This window comes from Bombina bombina, chromosome 9 (assembly GCF_027579735.1).
Source record: "Bombina bombina isolate aBomBom1 chromosome 9, aBomBom1.pri, whole genome shotgun sequence".
NCBI lineage: Eukaryota > Metazoa > Chordata > Amphibia > Anura > Bombinatoridae > Bombina > Bombina bombina.
The window spans coordinates 236,180,268-236,203,739 of record NC_069507.1 but is presented as its reverse complement, the minus strand read 5'-3'; the positions used below and the strand labels follow the sequence as shown (position 1 = coordinate 236,203,739).

At 41.0% G+C, this 23,472-nt stretch overlaps 1 protein-coding gene across 1 annotated transcript in view; it reads right to left on the bottom strand.

Annotated features, from left to right (window-relative positions):
* Positions 1-23,472, bottom strand: part of CCDC186 (coiled-coil domain containing 186) — a gene marked incomplete in the record, with an annotated part of 217,930 nt that overhangs the window by 42,056 nt on the left and 152,402 nt on the right. Inside the window, 1 exon segment of the mRNA XM_053692695.1 lies at positions 5,125-5,380. Coding sequence (XP_053548670.1) covers positions 5,125-5,380 — 256 coding nt within the window.

The following is a 23,472-nucleotide window of genomic DNA, read 5'->3' as shown; positions in this document are numbered from 1 at the left end:
AGAGTATTTCTTCAGATTGTTCAAATGTGGGAACTTCCAGAAATAGATCTGATGCGCTTCATCTAAACAAGAAACTTCCCAGGTATCTGTCCAGATCCCGGGATCCTCAGGCGGAGGCAGTGGATGCATTTTCACTTCCTTGGAAGTATCATCCTGCCTATATCTTTCCGCCTCTAAGTTCTTCTTCCAAGAGTAATCTCCAAGATTCTGAAGGAATGCTCGTTTGTTCTGCTGGTAGCTCCGGCATGGTTTCACAGGTTTTGGTATGCGGATCTTGTCCGGATGGCCTCTTGCCAACCGTGACTCTTTCCGTTAAGACCAGACCTTTTGTCTCAAGGTCCTTTTTTCCATCAGGATCTGAAATCCTTCAATTTAAAGGTATGGAGATTGAACGCTTGATTCTTGGTCAAAGAGGTTTCTCTGACTCTGTGATTATAATATGTTACAGGCTCGTAAATCTGTATCCAGAGAGATATATTATAGAGTCGGAAGACTTATATTTCTTGGTGTCTTTCTCATCTTTTTTCTTGGCATTCTTTTAGAATACCGAGAATATTACAATTTCTTCAGGATGGTTTAGATAAGGGTTTGTCCGCAAGTTCCTTGAAAAGGTCAAATCTCTGCTCTTTCTGTTCTTTTTCACAGAAAGATGCTATTCTTCCTGATATTCATTGTTTTGTACAAGCTTTGGTTCGTATAAAGCCTGTCATTAAAGTCAATTTCTCTCCTTGGAGTTTGAATTTGGTTCTGGGCTCTTCAAGCTCCTCCATTTGAACCTATGCATTCATTGGATATTAAATTACTTTCTTGAAAGTTTTGTTCCTTTTGGCATCTCTCTGCCAGAAGAGTTTCTGAATTATCTGCTCTTTCTTGTGAGTCTCTCTTTTCTGATTCTTCATCAGGATAAGGCGGTGTTGCGAACTTCTTTTCTTGAATTTTTACCTAAAGTTGTGAATTCCAACAACATTAGTAGAGAAATTGTGGTTCCTTCATTATGTCCTAATCCTAAGAATCTAAGGAGAAATCGTTGCATTCTTTGGATGTTGTTAGAGCTTTGAAATATTATGTTGAAGCTACGAAATCTTTCTGTAAGACTTCTAGTCTATTTGTTATCTTTTCCGGTTCTAGGAAAAGGCCAAGAAAGCTTCTGCCATTTCTTTGGCATCTTGGTTGAAATCTTTAATTCATCTTGCCTATGTTGAGTCGGGTAAAATTCCGCCTCAGAGAATTACAGCTCATTCTACTAGGTCAGTATCTACTTCCTGGGCGTTTAGGAATGAAGCTTCGGTTGACAGATCTGCAAAGCAGCAACTTGGTCCTCTTTGCATACTTTTACTAAATTCTACCATTTTGATGTATTTTCTTCTTCTGAAGCAGTTTTTGGTAGAAAAGTTCTTCAGGCAGCGGTTTCAGTTTGAATCTTCTGCTTATGTTTTTTGTTAAACTTTATTTTGGGTGTGGATTATTTTCAGCAGGAATTGGCTGTCTTTATTTTATCCCTCCCTCTCTAGTGACTATTGTGTGGAAAGATCCACATCTTGGGTAGTCATTATCCCATACGTCACTAGCTCATGGACTCTTGTTAATTACATGAAAGAAAACATAATTTATGTAAGAACTTACCTGATAAATTCATTTTCTTTCATATTAACAAGAGTCCATGGAGGCCCACCCTTTTTTGTGGTGGTTATGATTTTTTTTTTTTTATAAAGCACAATTATTCCAATTCCTTATTTTATATGCTTCGCACTTTTTTTCTTATCACCCCACTTCTTGGCTATTCGTTAAACTGATTTGTGGTGTGGTGAGGGGTGTATTTATAGGCATTTTAAGGTTTGGGAAACTTTGCCCCTCCTGGTAGGAATGTATATCCCATACGTCACTAGCTCATGGACTCTTGTTAATATGAAAGAAATGAATTTATCAGTTAAGTTCTTACATAAATTATGTTATTGCATAAAATGAAATCAGTACATTTGGGTACACATTCTAAGAGGGGGTTCACACATGGCTTTTAAACATAATAAACAAGGGAGTTCTTCAATGTCAGACATGTTTATACAGAACAGCAATGAGACTAGCAAGCTTTGAAAAACACTTTAAATCAAGTTAACAAGCAAATATAAAAAACGGTACTGTGCCTTTAAGAGAAACAAATTTTGTCAGAATTTGAAAAACAGTGAAAAAAATGCAGTAAATCAAAACGAAATTTTTTACAGTGTGTAAAATAGGCTAACAGAGCATTGCACCCCCTTGCAAATGGATGGATTAACCCTTAGTTCAAAAAACGGATCAAAAAACGAAATAGACGTTTTTTAACAAGTCCGACAACAAACAACCAACTGCCACAGCAAGCTGTGGCCCCTACCCTTCCCCAATAAACGACTTTGGAAAGCCTTTGGGCCCATTAGAGATGTCTATAGCATTCAGAGGGCCTTTGAGGGAAGGCTGGATGTCACAGTTTGTAATTTTAACTGCACCAACTGTAACTTTTATACTACAACAGCTGGAAATTGTTTCTAGTCAAAATTTAAGCCAGCCATGTGGAAAAAACTAGGCCCCAATAAAGTTTTTATCCCCAAAGCATATATAAAAACGATTAAACATGCCAGCAAAACGTTTTATATTGTAAATATCATAAGGGTATTACCCCTGGGAGTAAGCATGATACCAGTCGGTTATTAAATCACTGTAGTCAGGCTTAACTTTACATTAATCCGGTATCAGCAGCATTTTCTAGCTGTTTTCCATCTCTAGAAAAAATTTAACTGCACATACCTGATATGCAGAATAAACTGCACGCCATTCTCTCGCTGAAGTTACCTCATCTGTGTAATCCCCCTCAGACATATGTGAGAATAGCAATGGATCTTAGTTACAACCTGGCTAAGATCATAGAAACTCTCAGGCAGATTCTTCTTCTATTACTGCCTGAGATAAAATAGCACAACTACGGTACTATTTAAAATAACAAACTTTTGATTGAAGAAAATAAACTAGCTATATTTAACCACTCTCTCCCTACAACGCCCTTGCCTTGTTGAGAGTTGCAAGAGAATGACTGGGTATGACAGTTAGGGGAGGAGCTATATTACAGCTCTGCTGTGGGTGTCCTCTTGCAACTTCCTGTTGGGAATGAGAATATCCCACAAGTAATGGATGATCCGTGGACTGGATACACCTTACAAGAGAAATAAAAGACTACCTTTAACAATTAATAAAATTACCAAAAATAAAAAAATCATATCTTTACATGAAAAAAACACCCAAGTTTACAGAAAAAAAAATAAACGAAATTATCCAAAATAAAAAAAAATGTAAACCTAATCGAATACCCCTATAAGAACAAAAAAGCAACCCCAAAATAAAAAAACCTATAATCTAACAGGCAGCTCCATCTTCCTTCATCCCAGTGGCACGGAGCGGACATCCTCTTCATGCGATTGCCAGCCGCACATTGAAGATTGAATGCAAGGTACCCGTTTTATATTGGGGTACCTTGCATTCCTATTGGCTGAAAATTTCAAATCAGCCAATAATATGAGAGTTAATTAAATCCTATTGGCTGTTCAAATCAGCCAATAGAATTTAATCAGCTTTCATCCTATTGGCTGATTTTAAATTTTCAGCCAATAGGAATGCAAGGTACCCCAATAGTACCTTGAATTCAATCTTCAGTGTGCAGCGGCCATTCGCATGAAGAGGAGCCTCCACATTGGGATGTCTGCGCCGCTGCCGATCCTGCTCCGCACTACCAGGATGAAGAAGGAAGATGGTGCCGCCTGGAAGAAGACCTTCAACCGCCGGACTTTAGGAATGGTGAGTAACTATGTCGGGGGTTAGTTGGGTTTTTTTTAGATTAGGGCTTTATTTTTATTTTTAATGCGCCCTAAAGAGCTATTTGCCCTGTTAAGGGCAATGCCCATACAAATGCCCCTGTGTAGATTAGATTTTTTTTATTTTTTAAGAGTTACAGTAGGTCTTTTTTATTTTTGGGGGGTTTACTTTTATAAGGGTGATAGATAATTTTGTTTATTCTTTTCTGTAATCTTAGATTTTTTTATTTTTTGTAATAGGTTTTTTATTTTAATTTAATCTTAGTTTTTTTTTCATATAAAGATAGGATTTTATATTTTTGGTAATTTTTATTAATTTTTAAAGGTAGTCTTTTTATTTTATGTAATTGTAGTTAATTGAGGTTAATTTAGGGAGTGTTAAATTAGGGGGTTTAGTGATTAGATTGATACTTTGCGTTGTGAGAGGTTTGTAGTTTAGGGATTAATAGACTAATTAGGCAGTTTGCGTTGTGGGGAGTTGGCGGTTTAGGGGTTAATCAGGTAGTTTGTGTTGTGGGGGTTGGTGGTTTAGGGGTTAATTAGGTAGTTTGTGTTGTGGGGGTTGGCAGGCTTTGGGGTTAATAGGTTAATTAGGTACTTAGCTATGTGGGGGTTGGTGGATTAAGGGTTAATTGTTTAAATAGGTAGATTGCGTTGTGGGGGGGTGGAGATGATTAGTTGCGATGTGGGGGGGATGGCGGATATAGGGGTTTTTGATGCGTCATTTTTTGGAGGCGGATTAGATTTTTACGTATGTTTAAACTTTTTTTTTTTTTTTGCTTAGGCTACCGTAAGTCACGGGTGACTACAGAAATGTGTATTTCCGCACATTTCTGAACCTCTCCAGTTTATCCGACTAACAGCAGTTAATGATCTGGCCGGCACCGTGTATGTGATTCACCCGATGTGCGAGGGTGCACTTACAGGCGGCATGGGTATCAGCAGTTGTGCTGAAACCTACGCCGTATATGTAATCTCGCCCCATGTCTGCTCAGAGAGCCAGTAGGGATTTGTATGACACACAGACAATACCAGTGCCAGTTCTCTGATCAGGTATAGTGAGTGAATGCACTGGGCACATGTAGCATATGTAGATATGCCCCTGAATCAGTAGTAACTGATAAGAAGTATTTTCACAAATAAAAGAATATCACAAAAATAAAAAAACTGAAATGCACTTATGCATGTTTTAGTTTGGACTATTATGTCCCTTTAAGATATATCAGTTTTAAAAACCAAGGAAAGGAACACATTCTATTTTGAAATACTTAAGCCTTGGTTTACTTACCAAGTCATTGCTACTGTGTCTGAGATGTTCCACCTGGACCTGCAGTTCCCTCTCGCTGTATGTGAGTTTGTCAAGCTGAGCCTGCAGGGAGTTGGACTCTGACTGAATCTGGGCATTCTTACTGGTCAGCTTCTCTGTAAATCCTAGCAGCTCAGATTCTCGTGTCCTGCTGCCCTCTATGTCTCTCTGCAGGTCGGAGAGGACGGTGTTCAAGCTGCTTATATCATCCCTTAAACTTTCAATTTCTTGGTTGTCCCTTGTGAAAAGAAAAAACATTTATGCTTACCTGATAATTTTCTTTTCTTCTGATGGAAAGTGTCGACAGCTGCATTCATTACTTTTGGGAAATAAGAACCTAACCACCAGGAGGAGGCAAAGACAACCTAGCCAAAGGCTTAAATACTCCTCTCACTCCCCTCATCCCCCAGTCATTCTGCCGAGGAACAACGAACAGTAGAAGAAATATCAGGGTGAAAGGTGCCAGAAGAATATAAGGACGCTGCACATAAAATTACGGATGGGGAGCTGTGGACTCTTTCCATCAGAAGAAAAGGAAATGATCAGGTAAGCATAATTTATGTTTTTCTTCTTAAGTGTCCACAGCTGCATTCATTACTTTTGGGAAAACAATACCCAAGCTCTAGAGGACACTGAATGCCAAGACGGGAGGGTACAATAGGCGGCCCATACTGAGGGCAATAGGCCTGAACCTCTACCCAATAAAAAATAAAAACGCTTTGTCCGAACCCGAGAAAATTTTAAGAGGAAAAGCCCCAATGACACTGACTCGCAGTTAGTCCAGAAGCCAAACTAGAGACCGCAAACGGACTCGACTGAGCCAACAGTCCTCCACCAAGAGACACCGTCGCCCAACAAACGGTCCCCCACCGCTCATTTCCACAAATGAAGGAGACATCAGCCGAAACCCCAAGGGAGCAAGGCAAAGGAGAACCAAGGAAACCGAAAGGTCCCTTAATACAAAAAACATAATTTATGTAAGAACTTACCTGATAAATTCATTTATTTCATATTGGCAAGAGTCCATGAACTAGTGACGTATGGGTTATACAATCCTACCAGGAGGGGCAAAGTTTCCCAAACCTTCAAAATGCCTATAAATACACCCCTCACCACACCCACAATTCAGTTTAACGAATAGCCAAGCAGTGGGGTGATAAAAAAGTGCGAAAGCATATAAAATAAGGAATTGGAATAATTGTGCTTTATACAAAATCATAACCACCACAAAAAAAGGGCGGGCCTCATGGACTCTTGCTAATATGAAAGAAATGAATTTATCAGGTAAGTTCTTACATAAATTATGTTTTCTTTCATGTAATTAGCAAGAGTCCATGAGCTAGTGACGTATGGGATAATGACTACCCAAGATGTGGATCTTTCCACACAAGAGTCACTAGAGAGGGAGGGATAAAATAAAGACAGCCAATCCCTGCTGAAAATAATCCACACCCAAAATAAAGTTTAACGAAAAACATAAGCAGAAGATTCAAACTGAAACCGCTGCCTGAAGTACTTTTCTACCAAAAACTGCTTCAGAAGAAGAAAATACATAAAAATGGTAGAATTTAGTAAAAGTATGCAAAGAGGACCAAGTTGCTGCTTTGCAGATCTGGTCAACCGAAGCTTCATTCCTAAACGCCCAGGAAGTAGATACTGACCTAGTAGAATGAGCTGTAATTCTCTGAGGCGGAATTTTACCCGACTCAACATAGGCAAGATGAATTAAAGATTTCAACCAAGATGCCAAAGAAATGGCAGAAGCTTTCTGGCCTTTCCTAGAACCGGAAAAGATAACAAATAGACTAGAAGTCTTACGGAAAGATTTCGTAGCTTCAACATAATATTTCAAAGCTCTAACAACATCCAAAGAATGCAACGATTTCTCCTTAGAATTCTTAGGATTAGGACATAATGAAGGAACCACAATTTCTCTACTAATGTTGTTGGAATTCACAACTTTAGGTAAAAATTCAAAAGAAGTTCGCAACACCCGCCTTATCCTGATGAAAAATCAGAAAAGGAGACTCACAAGAAAGAGCAGATAATTCAGAAACTCTTCTAGCAGAAGAGATGGCCAAAAGGAACAAAACTTTCCAAGAAAGTAATTTAATGTCCAATGAATGCATAGGTTCAAACGGAGGAGCTTGAAGAGCTCCCAGAACCAAATTCAAACTCCAAGGAGGAGAAATTGACTTAATGACAAGTTTTATACGAACCAAAGCTTGTACAAAACAATGAATATCAGGAAGAATAGCAATCTTTCTGTGAAAAAGAACAGAAAGAGCAGAGATTTGTCCTTTCAAAGAACTTGCGGACAAACCCTTATCTAAACCATCCTGAAGAAACTGTAAAATTCTCGGTATTCTAAAAGAATGCCAAGAAAAATGATGAGAAAGACACCAAGAAATATAAGTCTTCCAGACTCTATAATATATCTCTCGAGATACAGATTTACGAGCCTGTAACATAGTATTAATCACGGAGTCAGAGAAACCTCTTTGACCAAGAATCAAGCGTTCAATCTCCATACCTTTAAATTTAAGGATTTCAGATCCTGATGGAAAAAAGGGCCTTGTGACAGAAGGTCTGGTCTTAACAGAAGAGTCCACGGTTGGCAAGAGGCCATCCGGACAAGATCCGCATACCAAAACCTGTGAGGCCATGCCGGAGCTACCAGCAGAACAAACGAGCATTCCTTCAGAATCTTGGAGATTACTCTTGGAAGAAGAACTAGAGGCGGAAAGATATAGGCAGGATGATACTTCCAAGGAAGTGATAATGCATCCACTGCCTCCGCCTGAGGATCCCGGGATCTGGACAGATACCTGGGAAGTTTCTTGTTTAGATGGGACGCCATCAGATCTATTTCTGGAAGTTCCCACATTTGAACAATCTGAAGAAATACCTCTGGGTGAAGAGACCATTCGCCTGGATGCAACGTTTGGCGACTGAGATAATCCGCTTCCCAATTGTCTACACCTGGGATATGAACCGCAGAGATTAGACAGGAGCTGGATTCCGCCCAAACCAAAATTCGAGATACTTCTTTCATAGCCAGAGGACTGTGAGTCCCTCCTTGATGATTGATGTATGCCACAGTTGTGACATTGTCTGTCTGAAAACAAATGAACGATTCTCTCTTCAGAAGAGGCCAAAACTGAAGAGCTCTGAAAATTGCACGGAGTTCCAAAATATTGATCGGTAATCTCACCTCCTGAGATTCCCAAACTCCTTGTGCCGTCAGAGATCCCCACACAGCTCCCCAACCTGTGAGACTTGCATCTGTTGAAATTACAGTCCAGGTCGGAAGCACAAAAGAAGCCCCCTGAATTAAACGATGGTGATCTGTCCACCATGTTAGAGAGTGTCGAACAATCGGTTTTAAAGATATTAATTGAGATATCTTCGTGTAATCCTTGCACCATTGCTTCAGCATACAGAGCTGAAGAGGTCGCATGTGAAAACGAGCAAAGGGGATCGCGTCCGATGCAGCAGTCATAAGACCTAGAATTTCCATGCATAAGGCTACCGAAGGGAATGATTGTGACTGAAGGTTTCGACAAGCTGTAATCAACTTTAGACGTCTCTTGTCTGTTAAAGACAGAGTCATGGACACTGAATCCATCTGGAAACCCAGAAAGGTTACCCTTGTCTGAGGAATCAAAGAACTTTTTGGTAAATTGATCCTCCAACCATGATCTTGAAGAAACAACACAAGTCGATTCGTATGAGATTCTGCTAAATGTAAAGACTGAGCAAGTACCAAGATATCGTCCAAATAAGGAAATACCACAATACCCTGTTCTCTGATTACAGACAGCAGGGCACCGAGAACCTTTGTAAAAATTCTTGGAGCTGTAGCTAGGCCAAACGGCAGAGCCACAAATTGGTAATGCTTGTCCAGAAACGAGAATCTCAGGAACTGATAATGATCTGGATGAATCGGAATATGCAGATATGCATCCTGTAAATCTATCGTGGACATATAATTCCCTTGCTGAACAAAAGGTAAGATAGTCCTTACAGTTACCATCTTGAACGTTGGTATCCTTACATAACGATTCAATATTTTTAGATCCAGAACTGGTCTGAAAGAATTCTCCTTCTTTGGTACAATGAAGAGATTTGAATAAAACCCCATCCCCTGTTCCGGAACTGGAACTGGCATGATTACCCCTGAAGACTCCAGGTCTGAAACACACTTCACGAAAGCCTGAGCATTTACTGGATTTGCTGGGATACGTGAGAGAAAAAATCTTCTCACAGGAGGTCTTACTCTGAACCCTTTTCAATACCCTTGAGAGACAATGCTCTGAATCCATTGATTTTAGACAGATCTTATCCAAATATCCTTGAAAAACCTTAATCTGCCCCCTACCAGCTGAGCTGGAATGAGGGCCGCACCTTCATGCGGACTTAGGGGCTGACTTTGGTTTCCTAAATGGCTTGGATTTATTCCAATTTGAGGAAGGCTTCCAATTGGAAGCAGATTCCTTGGGGGGAGGATCGAGTTTTTGTTCCTTAATTTGACGAAAGGAACGAAAACGGTTAGAAGCCTTAGATTTGCCCTTAGGTTTTTTATCCTGAGGCAGAAAAACTCCCTTTCCCCCAGTGACAGTTGAAATAATAGAATCCAACTGAGAACCAAATAGATTATTACCTTGGAAAGAAATAGATAGTAATCTAGATTTAGATGTCATATCGGCATTCCAAGATTTAAGCCACAAAGTTCTTCTAGCTAATATAGCTAAAGACATGGATCTAACATCAATTTTGATAATATCAAAAATGGCATCACAAATAAAATGATTAGCATATTGCAGTAAGCGAATAATGCTAGATAAGTCAGAATCCAATTCCTGTTGCGCTAAATTTTCCAACCAGAAAGTTGATGCAGCCGCAACATCAGCCAAAGAAATTGCAGGTCTGAGAAGATGACCTGAATATAAATAGGCCTTCCTTAGATAAGATTCAAGCTTCCTATCTAAAGGATCCTTAAAGGAAGTACTATCTTCCATAGGAATAGTGGTACGTTTAGCAAGAGTAGAAATAGCCTCATCAACTTTGGGGATTTTTTCCCAAAACTCTATAGATTTTGCTGGTAAAGGATACAATTTTTTAAACCTTGAAGAAGGAATAAAAGAAGTACCTGGCTTATTCCATTCCTTAGAAATCATACCAGAAATAGCCTCAGGAATAGGAAAAACCCCTGGAGAAACCACAGGAGGTTTAAAAACAGCATTTAAACGTTTATTAGACTGAATGTCAAGATGACTGGTTACCTCAATATACAAAGTAATTAACACTTCTTTTAATAAAGAACGCATATACTCTATTTTAAATAAATAAGTAGATTTGTCTGTGTCAATGTCTGAATAACGATCTTCTGTATCAGATAGATCCTCATCAGAAAAGGATAAATTATTATGTTGTTGGTCATTTGAAATTTCATCATCTAAATGAGAAGTTGTAAAAGACCTTTTACGTTTATTAGAAGGTGGAAATGCAGATAAAGCTTTCAGGATAGAATCAGAAACAAATTCTTTAAAATTTACAGGTATATTATGCACATTAGAAGTTGAAGGAACTGCAACTGGCAATGTACTATTACTGATGGATACACTATCTGCATGTAAAAGTTTATCATGACTATTACAAATGACATTCAGCGAAATAATTTCTACAATTTTACAGCAAATGCACTTAGCTTTGGTAGAACCATGTCAGGCAGCAATGTTCCAGCAGAAACGTCTGAGGCAGGATCAGATTGAGACATCTTGCAAAATGTAAGAGAAAAAACAACATATAAAGCAAAATTATCTATTTCCTTATATGACAGTTTCAGGAATAGGAAAAAAATGCAAATAGCATAGCCCTCTGATAGAGAAAAAGGCAAGAGGCAAACATCAATGGGGTATTGAAATAATGAAAAAGTTTGGCGCCAAGTATGACGCACAACGTAACCGAAACTTTTTTGGCGCCAAAAATAACCGGAAATGACACACTTGCGTCACTAATGACGCAACCGTGTGAAAGGTCTCGGCGTCAAGTACGACGCCGGATATGACGAAATAAACGTATATTTCTGCGCCAAGAATGACACAATAAAGTTTAGCATTTGACGCACCCACGGGCCTAATACCGCCCACAAATTGCAAGAAGTAGTCAATTGAAAAAAAGACTAAACCCCAGGTAAGAAATAAATTTCTTAAAAAAATGTTTATATTCCCCAAATATGAAACTGACAGTCTGCAGAAGGAAATACATGAACCTGACTCATGGCAAATATAAGTACAATACATATATTTAGAACTTTATATAAATGCATAAAGTGCCAAACCATAGCTGAGGTGTCTTAAAAAATGAAAAAACAGAATTTATGCTTACCTGATAAATTACTTTCTCCAACGGTGTGTCCGGTCCACTGTGTCATCCATTACTTGTGGGATATTCTCCTCCCCCACAGGGAAAGGCAAGGAGAGCACACAGCAAGAGCTGTCCATATAGTCCCTCCCAGGCTCCGCCCCCCCAGTCATTCGACCGACGGTTAGGAGAAAAAAAGGAGAAACTATAGGGTGCCGTGGTGACTGTAGTGTATAGAGAAAGAAATTCTTCAAACCTGATTAAAAAACCAGGGCGGGCCGTGGACCGGACACACCGTTGGAGAAAGTAATTTATCAGGTAAGCATAAATTCTGTTTTCTCCAACATGGTGTGTCCGGTCCACGGTGTCATCCATTACTTGTGGGAACCAATACCAAAGCTTTAGGACACAGATGAAGGGAGGGAGCAAATCAGGTTACCTAAACAGAAGGCACCACGGCTTGCAAAACCTTTCTCCCAAAAATAGCCTCCGAAGAAGCAAAAGAATCAAATTTGTAGAATTTGGACAAAGTGTGCAGAGAAGACCAGGTCGCTGCCTTACATATCTGATCAACAGAAGCCTCGTTCTTGAAGGCCCATGTGGAAGCCACAGCCCTAGTAGAGTGTGCTGTGATTCGTTCAGGAGGCTGCCGTCCGGCAGTCTCGTAAGCCAATCATATGATGCTTTTCAGCCAAAAGGAAAGAGAGGTAGCAGTAGCTTTTTTGACCTCTCCTCTTGCCAGAATAAACGACAAACAGAGAAGACGTTTGTCTGAATTCCTTTGTTGCTTCTAAACAGAACTTTAAAGCACGGACTACATCTAAATTGTGTAACAAGCGTTCCTTCTTTGAAACTGGATTCGGACACAAAGAAGGCACAACTATTTCCTGGTTAATATTCTTGTTGGAAACAACCTTTGGAAGGAAACCAGGTTTAGTACGCAAAACAACCTTATCTAACTGGAACACCAGATAGGGCGGATTACACTGCAGAGCAGATAATTCAGAAACTCTTCTAGCAGAAGAAATAGCAACCAAAAACAGAACTTTCCAAGATAACAACTTGATATCTATGGAATGTAAGGGTTCAAACGGAACCCCTTGAAGAACTGAAAGAACCAAATTTAGACTCCAGGGAGGAGTCAAGGGTCTGTAAACAGGCTTGATCCTGACCAAAGCCTGAACAAAAGCTTGAACATCTGGCACAGCTGCCAGTCGTTTGTGTAACAAGACAGATAAAGCAGAAATCTGTCCTTTTAGAGAACTCGCTGATAATCCCTTATCCAAACCTTCTTGGAGAAAGGAAAGGATCCTAGGAATTTTAATCTTACTCCATGGGAATCCCTTGGATTCACACCAACAGATATATCTTTTCCATATTTTATGGTAAATCCTTCTAGTCACAGGTTTTCTGGCTTGTACCAGAGTATCTATCACAGAATCCGAAAACCCACGCTTAGACAAAATCAAGCGTTCAATTTCCAAGCAGTCAGCTGGAGAGAAACTAGATTTGGATGTTCAAATGGACCTTGTACTAGAAGATCCTGTCTCAAAGGTAGCTTCCATGGTGGAGCCGATTACAAATTCACTAGGTCTGCATACCAAGTCCTGCGTGGCCACGCAGGAGCTATCAAAATCACCGAGGCCTTCTCCTGTTTGATCCTGGCTACCAGCCTGGGAATGAGAGGGAACGGTGGAAACGCATAAGATAGGTTGAAAGTCCAAGGCGCCACTAATGCATTCACTAGAGTCGCCTTGGGATCCCTGGATCTGGACCTGTAGCAAGGAACCTTGAAGTTCTGACGAGACGCCATCAGATCCATGTCTGCAATGCCCCATAATTGGGTCAACTGGGCAAACACCTCCGGGTGGAGTTCCCACTCCCCCGGATGAAAGGTCTGACGACTCAGATAATCCGCCTCCCAGTTTTCCACTCCTGGGATGTGGATCGCAGACAGGTGGCAGGAGTGATCCTCCGCCCATTTGATGATCTTGGTCACCTCTCTCATCGCCAGGGAACTCCTTGTTCCCCCCTGATGGTTGAAGTAAGCAACAGTCGTCATGTTGTCTGATTGGAATCTTATGAATCTGGCCTTTGCTAGTTGAGGCCAAGCCCGGAGAGCATTGAATATCGCTCTCAGTTCCAGAATGTTTATCGGTAGAAGAGACTCTTCCCGAGACCATAGACCCTGAGCTTTCAGGGAATCCCAGACCGCGCCCCAGCCTAATAGACTGGCGTCGGTCGTGACAATGACCCACTCTGGTCTGCGGAAGCTCATTCCCTGGGACAGGTGATCCTGGGTCAGCCACCAACGGAGTGAGTCTCTGGTCTTCTGATCTACTTGAATCACTGGAGACAAGTCTGTATAGTCCCCATTCCACTGTTTGAGCATGCACAGTTGTAATGGTCTTAGATGAATTAGCGCAAAAGGAACTATGTCCATTGCTGCAACCAAAAAACCCTACTACTTCCATGCACTGAGCTATGGAAGGCCGTAGAACAGAGTGAAGAACTTGAAAAGCGTTTAGAAGCTTTGACTCTCTGACATCTGTCAGGAAAATCTTCATTTCTAAAGAATCTATTATTGTTCCCAAGAAAGGGACTCTTGTTGACGGAGACGGGGAACTTTTTTCTATGTTCACCTACCACCCGTGAGATCTGAGAAAGGCTAGAACAATGTCTGTGTGAGCCTTTGTCTTTGAAAGAGACGACGCTTGAATTAGGATGTCATCCAAGTAAGGTGCCACTGCAATGCCCCTGGGTCTTAGAACCACTAGAAGGGACCCGAGCACCTTTGTGAAAATCCTTGGAGCAGTGGCTAGTCCGAATGGGAGAGCCACATCCAGAAAGGCGAACCTTAGGAACTGATGATGATCTTTGTGGATAGGAATATGCAGATACGCATCCTTTAGATCCACGGTAATCATAAATTGACCCTCCTGGATTGTAGGTAAAATCGTTCGAATAGTTTTCATTTTGAACGATGGCACTCTGAGAAATTTGTTTAGAATTTTTAAATCCAGAATTGGTCTGAAAGTTCCCTCTTTTTTTGGGAACTACAAACAGATTTGAGTAAAACCCCTGACCTTGTTCCACAGTTGGAACTGGGTGTATCACTCCCATCTTTAACAGGTCTTCTACACAATGTAAGAATGCCTGTCTCTTTACTTGGTTTGAAGATAAGTGAGACATGTGGAACCTTCCCCTTGGGGGTAGTTCCTTGAATTCTAGAAGATAACCCTGAGAGACTATTTCTAGTGCCCAGGGATCCTGAACATCTCTTGCCCAAGCCTGAGCAAAGAGAGAGAGTCTGCCCCCTACTAGATCCGGTTCCGGATCGGGGGCTACCTCTTCATGCTGTCTTGGTAGCAGCAGCAGGCTTCTTGGCCTGTTTACCCTTGTTCCAGCCTTGCATTGATTTCCAAGCTGGTTTAGTCTGGGAAGCGTTACCCTCTTGTCTAGAGGCTGCCGAGTTGGAAGCCGGTCCGTTCCTGAAATTGCGAAAGGAACGAAAATTGGACTTATTCTTAGCCAGAGCGCTCTGCGCGCCACAATTGTAAACCCTGAATTTTTTGCCGCTAACCTCGCTAACTGCAAAGCGGCGTCTAAAATAAAGGAATTAGCTAACTTAAGTGCGTAAATTCTATTCATGACTTCCTCATACGGAGTCTCCCTACTGAGCGACTTTTCCAGTTCCTCGAACCAGAACCATGCCGCTGTAGTGACAGGAATAATGCACAAAATAGGTTGAAGGAGGTAACCTTGCTGTATAAAAATCTTTTTAAGCAAACCCTCCAATTTTTTATCCATAGGATCTTTGAAAGCACAATTGTCCTCAATAGGAATGGTCGTGCGCTTGGCTAGAGTAGAAAACTCCCCCTCGACCTTAGGGTCTGTTTGCCATGTGTCCTTCCTGGGGTCGACCATAGGGAACAATTTCTTAAATATAGGAGGAGGGACAAAAGGTATGCCTGGCTTCTCCCACTCCTTATTCACTATGTCCGCCACCCGTTTAGGTATCGGAAAAGCATCAGGGTGCACCGGGACCTCAAGGAACTGTCCATCTTGCACAATTTTTCTGGGTTGACCAGATTGTCACAATCATCCAGAGTAGATAGCACCTCCTTAAGTAATGCGCGGAGATGCTCTAATTTAAATTTAAATGTCACAACATCAGGTTCTGCATGCTGAGAAATTCTTCCTGTATCAGAAATTTCCTCATCTGACAAACCCTCCCTCACTGCCACTTCAGATTGGTGTGAGGGTATGACAGAAAAATTATCATCAGCGCCCTCCTGCTCTACAGTGTTTAAAACAGAGCAATCGCGCTTTCTCTGAAATGCTGGCATTTTGGATAAAATATTAGCTATGAAGTTATCCATTACTGCCGTCAATTACTGTATAGTAACAAGCATTGGCGTGCTAGAAGTACTAGGGGTCGCCTGCGCGGGCATAACTGGTATAGACACAGAAGGAGATGATGTAGAACTATGTCTACTTCCTTCATCTGAGGAATCATCCTGGGCAACTTTACAATTTGTGACAGTACTGTCCTTACTTTGTTTGGACGCTATGGCACAATTATCACACTATATTTGAAGGGGGAACCACATTGGCTACCATACATACAGAACATGATCTATCTGAAGGTACAGACATGTTAAACAGGCTTAAACTGGTTAATAAAGCACAAAAACCGTTTTAAAACAAAACCGTTACTGTCTCTTTAAATGTTAAACAGGGCACACTTTATTACTGAATATGTGAAAAACTAGGAAGGAATTATCCAATCTTTACCAAATTTTCACCACAGTGTCTTAATACATTCAAAGTATTGCACCTCAAGCTGTTAACCCTTAAAATGTGGAAACCGGAGCCGTTTTTAATTTTAACCCCCTTACAGTCCCAGCCACAGCCTTTGCTGCAACTTCACCAATCCCAGGGGGGTATATGATACCAAATGAAGCCTTCTAGGAACGTTTTTAGTGGATTCCAGACCCTCACACATGCAGCTGCATGTACTGAACTCAAAATTAACTGCACAGTAATGGCGCGAAAATGAGGCTCTGCCTACTACAGAGAAAGGCCCTTCCTGACTGGGAAGGTGTCTTAACAAGTGCCTGGTGCTAAAAACGTTCCCCAATGTTATAAAAGTGTGAAATACAACTTCAAACTGCATATAATACTTAAATAAAGCAATCGATTTAGCCCCTAAAAGTGTCTACCAGTTTATAGCCCATAATAAGCCCTTTATTCTGTTTGAGACTAAGAAAATGGCTTACCGATCCCCATGAGGGGAAAATGACAGCCTTCCAGCATTACACAGTCTTGTTAGAAATATGGCTAGTCATACCTTGAGCAGAAAAGTCTGCAAACTGTTCCCCCCAACTGAAGTTCTCTCAGCTCAACAGTCCTATGTGGAAACAGCAAACGATTTTAGTAACTGCTGCTAAAATCATATTCCTCTCACAAACAGAACTCTTCATCTTTTTCTGTTTCAGAGTAAATAGTACATACCAGCACTATTTTAAAATAACAAACGCTTGATAGAAGAATAAAAAACTACAACTAAACACCACAAACTCCTCACCATCCCCGAGGAGATGCTACTTGTTCAGAGCGGCAAGGAGAATGACTGGGGGGGCGGAGCCTGGGAGGGACTATATGGACAGCTCTTGCTGTGTGCTCTCCTTGCCTTTCCCTGTGGGGGAGGAGAATATCCCACAAGTAATGGATGACACCGTGGACCGGACACACCAATGTTGGAGAAACATTTTTACCAAAAGACACCCATCCACATATAGAAGATAGCCAAACCAGTACTAAAACAGTTATCAGTAGAGGTAATGGTAAATTGAGAGTATATCGTCTATCTGAAAAGGGAGGTAGGAGATGAATCTCATTTCATGAAAGAAAAGAACACCTCCACGAGTGAGCCCAGCCCACAGAGACCCAAAGGGGCCCAAACAGGGAAAGGAGGCCACGCCTATACCAAGCGAAACCCGGGATAAGACTGGGCATAGAGACAGAAAAGACGTCTCTCCAACATCAAAGTGAGGTAGGAAAGCAGGCACTGCTCAAAAGGGTTCCATAAAAACTTGATCCTTTATTTCAACATCTTAAAAAGTTAACAGCTTCAAACGCTGAAAATTGCGTTTTAGAAAAAGGTACAAAAAATGACAAATACAAGGCAGGGGGTAAGTGACACAAGTAGTCTGACTAGTTTTGAGTCCTCACAGGACTCTTATTCATAGACATGAGAAGGGAAAGGAGAGGCCCGCATTTAAAGGAAAACCTGTATGCAACAAACAGCTGGTTCCTATGTAAATTAATTAGGAAACTCAGTTCATGGTTAACCTCTAAATGTGCAGGTGCCTCCTAAACCTAAACAAAAAAATTATTAAAAACAAAATAATGAGTATCCCAGTAACATAATGTTAAGTTTAACAGTTGATAATCTCATTTACAAACATTTAGCAAGAAACATGCACTTAAACAATCACTGTTTGCAATGTATAAAAAACTTACAATTTCTTAGTATCCTTAATTTTGCAAAGAGATAACATAACAATTATCTGCTTATTGGATATTATGAAGATTATTTATTTAAGGACAAAACTATATTTTTATCATGATGGTAAATTTTTTACAAAAAGTTTCTATGTGGAACAGAGGACATATATGTATGAATACGCTATGGTGTAATATTCTGTATGCAAGTGATTTATTACAAACATCCTTAGATGAAGATAAGCATTCTTAGATGAAGAAAGACATTTAACATTAAGTGTCAATGAAGAAATTTATGTCACATTCTCGATTCATGCCCCTAGGGGAACGAGTTTGTAATTTTAACATCCAATATAGTTCCTTCTTTTCCAAAGATTTAAATTTATTTCCGCCTCCAATAGGTAATTTTACTATATCAATTATTTTTATGCTTATGTTTGCTTCATTTTTAAAATGGAAACTATTGAAGTGGTTAGCTACTGCAGAATCTTTATTGTAATTTTTGGTATCTCTTATGTGTTCATTGAACCGCTTTCTAACTTCCCTAGAGGTTTGTCCTGTATACTGCATTTTGCATATGTTGCATGTGAGAAGATATACCACAAAAGTGGTGCTGCAATTTGCATAAAAATCTATAGTGTATTCTGTGCTAGTGCTAAAAAATGCATTACCTTCCTGAATGCAACAACACATATTGCAATTTCGTCTGCCACATTTGTAGTTTCCTTTATGTGTTAGCCAGTCATGTTTGTTTCCTTTATTTCTCATAACTAAACTAGGGGATATTCTTTGTCCCAAAGTTTTTGATTTTTTAGAAACATATTTAATGTTGTTTATGAAAGGTCTGAGAATATCATCTCCTGAGAGGATATGTGAATTTTTTTTTAGAATTTTTACAATGTCATCTTATTGTTTAGAATATGCTGTTGTGAAAACTATTGCATCTTTAAAACTGGATTATTTTCTCTTATTTTTATTGTTTTGTGTTCCTGATGTTGTATTGTAATTTTTAATTTCTTTTCTACATTTTTCTAAACTGTTAGCATTGTATCCTCTACAGATTAATCTTTTTTTCAATTCTAAAGATTGTGTTTCATAAATGTTGTCTGATTTGGTGTTTCTCCGGATCCTAATGAATTGGCTACGTGGTATTGCTTTAATTAAATGTGTGGGGTGTTGTGACGTGGCATACAGAATGGTATTGCCTGCAGCTTCTTTGCGATAAGTGCTTGTAACAATGCAGTTGTTGATAATTTCTAGTGTGAGGTCTAGATAGTTTACAACCTGTCTCTCCAACATCCTGCAAGCACGGAATGCAACTGAAGAGGCAAAGTCCTCCCGGTGTCTGACCATAGAATACCAAAGTATTGGACCATGAAAAGTGTGTAATACACCCAGGAGAAAAACCCCAAGTTTGAGAACACAGAGACCATAACAGGACGACACAGAGGGTACTTGCGAGGAAGAAGCAGTCAAGCAAGAAGCAGACCACAAAAGCAACCCCCATACAGAGGGCACGCTCCAGGCAACCTAAGTCGCCGGACCTACACACAGGTCTCTAAAAAGGGGAACACAAAACCTCAATCGAGGCCCCCCAAGAAGGAGAGTATACCACCTTTCCGCCTCCCATCCAGGAGAAACCCCAAGCAAGGACTCTATCTCCATAGGGAGGAGAATATCCCCTAAAGAAAAGGGATAATGCCGGAAGGGCAACAACTGTCTTCAAGGTCTGAAGTCACCGGAAAATGGGAAGAGAAATTCCAAACACAAATGTCCTAGAAAAAGGACCCCCCTACAAGTAGCTTGCCAAGCAGAGGCACAGCCAACTCATTCGCCTGCAGAGCAGGGAATCCACAGGAACACTGGCAAGCTGACCAGGGGAATGTAACCCTAAGGCGCACCAGAAATTGGACATCAAACGCCAGCTGCTGGGTATAAACCAGCCACCCTTGAGGCTCAAGCCACACGGCTAACCACCAGATGACATGGGCTACTCTGTGGCAAATAGTAAAAAAAACTCTGAAAACCTAGCCAACCATGACCAGGTTAGGTAGATGGAGCAAGGACATAGCCCAAGTTCCCACTACCGTGGAACACCCCGACGAGTCCCAAGATCCAAGATTTCCAAGACTGGGTCCGGAAAAAGGCCAAGCGAAGCTGCAGCAACCGGAAGTCTCAGGGAGAAAAACAGGCCCGGGCACCTAAAAGTTCAGGCAAACCTTACCCTAAAACTAAACATCCCAACTGGCTAAAAAGCCAGACACAAGGGTATGGATGCATATCCAGAGAATCCGGATAATGAGAAGAACTCGAAAGCCTCGACCAAAGGAAGAAACCACCCCTAGCTAAAGTCCAACGCTCCAAGGAACAAGGCTAGAAGTTGTATGAAGATACTCTCAGATTCTCAGGACAACCAAGGGTACCTCGAGGTAAAAAAAAAACCTACTAGCAGGACTAGTCTCCCTATCACCTCCGCACAAGCAGAGGACACAAGGAAGAGAAAGGCACTAAGCATACCCAGCTCCGGAAAACCCTGAGCTAAACAAAGTCCCCGCAAGGGAACAACCATCACCTGGAAACACAGATTCCTAAAAGGAGATCCACTCACCAGGAGACAAAGGAAGAAGACCCAAAGGTCTCTTAGAACTCAGACAGACAGTACACGACAAAGAGTAAGAGCTGCATCTAGATACACTATAAACAGCTTATGTGTACACCTGCAAGGTGTCAAGAGCTGCAACTGGTTTCAAACTGCAAACCTTCCACATGCTAGACAGCTATCCTGTAAAAGCTGTTGGATCAAACCCAAAAGGACAAATCCAGAGGCCTAAAAAAGAAGGCCAAACCGCTCAATTGCGGTAAGGGGCATTAAGCCCTCCAACCCTCCACCACATGGGGGAGGAAAATCAAGTTCTGATGAAATCAAATGTCAGAGTGACGCAGCGGAAAAAATCCCCTGCCCGGCCATCTATGACTAAAGGCTACAAGGACTGAAACAATCCTTCCCGCCTCACGAACCCACAGGTTCTCTTGAATGCTTAGTTGAACATGAAAAAACAATGATAACCTGAGCACTCTGCGCTCCTACCAAACCAGCCGAGCAGAACAGAGCCCTGAATGGACCAACCTGCACCTAGGGTCCTAACCGGCGAGCTGCATAAATTCTCCCTCATAGGGGAAAAAACAGAAATCTTTAACATTGGACTATCATGTCCAAAACAACTTCCGAAGAAGTAATAAAGAGTATCAATCCCAGAAGGTTCCTGAAGGAAACAAAAACAAATAAAAGACATCCCATCGGATATAAATAAAATATAAGGCAACCTGGGGACGCTTCCGGGCTGCGACCAAGATGGCCGACTTACTTTAGTGCTCTGAGGGCTCACTGATTAATCCGCTGCGTATCAGTGTATATTTTCTCAATCCACACTCAATTTATGTTTGATCTGGAATAATATAATTTTTTTGAGCAAAGCGATCTGACAAGAAGCCTAAATCTCGTGTGCTAAGGTACCGGAACGGCAGGCCTGCAGTGGCGACGCACATGTGTCTGAGGCCTTTGCCTAACCCCCCCGGTTTATCCGGGTATAACAGCCGTTTTGAGCTGTAGAACTGAGGGAAGTCACAATCATCAGAATTGGAGCAGAAGCAGCTTCTAATATATAATCTTTACAATCTGTGTACATCCACCTAAACAGCGGTGAAAATCTGCCATGGAAACAATAATGGCCGCTATAGATGTGTGGGAGAGGGAGATGCAGTCTCATATCTGGAGACACTTTGAGGAGTTAGAACACGAGCTGTGTAAGGTCCTACAGTTACCGATACCCTCAGAGCCCCTACAGAGATCTGGGACACTAAGCACGATAAGCATCGGAAATGGTTTATTGGCTGACATGACACAAGAGACCTCTACAGGACCAAAATCTACATTGCTTATAGTGCGGATGGGTGAGGCCCGGATTCACCCGATCAAACCTGCAGCCGCAATAACGCTAATGGAGCCGCTCACAGACCAGCAGCTGGGCATATATGAGGAGTGCAGCCTGCAGATGGAGTGGCGATCCTTACCTACCAATGATATTGGACGGAATTCAATCTTACCCTCTTTCTGGAGGAGCAAAGAGGTGAGAGATCTATTCATCAGAGACCCGGTGTCCCCAATGGCTGGCCTAGAAGCGCAGACAGTCAGAAATTTTTGGCAAAAGGAACCGCTAGACGATGCATCTGTGCGCACAGAACTTTCGGTATCTGGTAACCCCCAATACAGGAGAAGAGCTTTTGACTCATGGACCTTTCAAAGAGCAGGAGTCGGTTGAGAAGTTCAGTTCTGTGTCCTGTCTGTAAGCAACCTGTTTATGTGTATCCCATGAGACTTTTAAATGACTATATAATTTATTAGATTTAGAGGATCCCTAGCCTGCTTGAGATGCAAACATTGCAGTCACTGCTTACACCTTAACTCATGAGGCTTTGCCGGACAATATTGTTATTCTGCTCACAAAGTTCAAAATTGATATTTGCAGCTCATATAACCAGTTAGCTCTTTAGGGGGCTCCTAGGATTGATATTGCTAGTATGGGGGATGATGGGATGTAATTTCACCTGCGCTCCTTATTGTATTTTTCCTAAGTGGGGCAGATTTCTCTCATCCTACATTTGTGTAATTGCCTTTCTAGCATTTTTGATATGTATATATAGATAGCTTTAACTTGTTCCAATTTAAAATTGTTTAAATAACAAAGTCAGAGGCAGGTTATGTTAATGCTTTATCTGCACCTTGTTCCTTTGACATTATGCTGTGTATATGATTGTTTTACATAGCTGCACTATTTAAGAGTCACCCTAGCCATGATACCTAGACCTTGTTGGTATTTATAACACGAAATTGTTTATTTGGCCATAGGATAGTTGAATGTTTTAGAGGGATAATATAGAGCATAGCTATGCTGGCATCAGTATGTAGATTTTAAGCCCCTTATTTGTTTGGTCATAGTCGATCTGTCTGCGGCCGAGACGGCTAGACAACCTAAACTCACGTATCACTGTAACAAGTACTCCAGATTAGGGAGGGATAAAATAGGACAGTAAGTCAGCTAGATACCTAAGTACACCTCCTATTAGGGCGGACAGTTAAGTCAGTTGGCTTATAGGGTACTGAGCCAGGATAGCATATACCCCGTAGGGTACATACTCCTACAGACTTTATAGCCTATCTCAGGGTAATAAAATCCGGACTGATCTAGGTAGGGTTTAACTTGCATGGCTATAGCATAGTTCCTTCATACACACCTTGCTAGCTAGTTAAATTAGACCCATATATAGCCTCTAAACAATAGTAAATGTCAATGCAGACTCTAAAAGGGACATCCCTCCTGCAGGTCCATATTGGAATCTCTATACCTCTAGCAGATGATTACTCTCATTCCTGATTATATTTCTGCTCTAATAGTA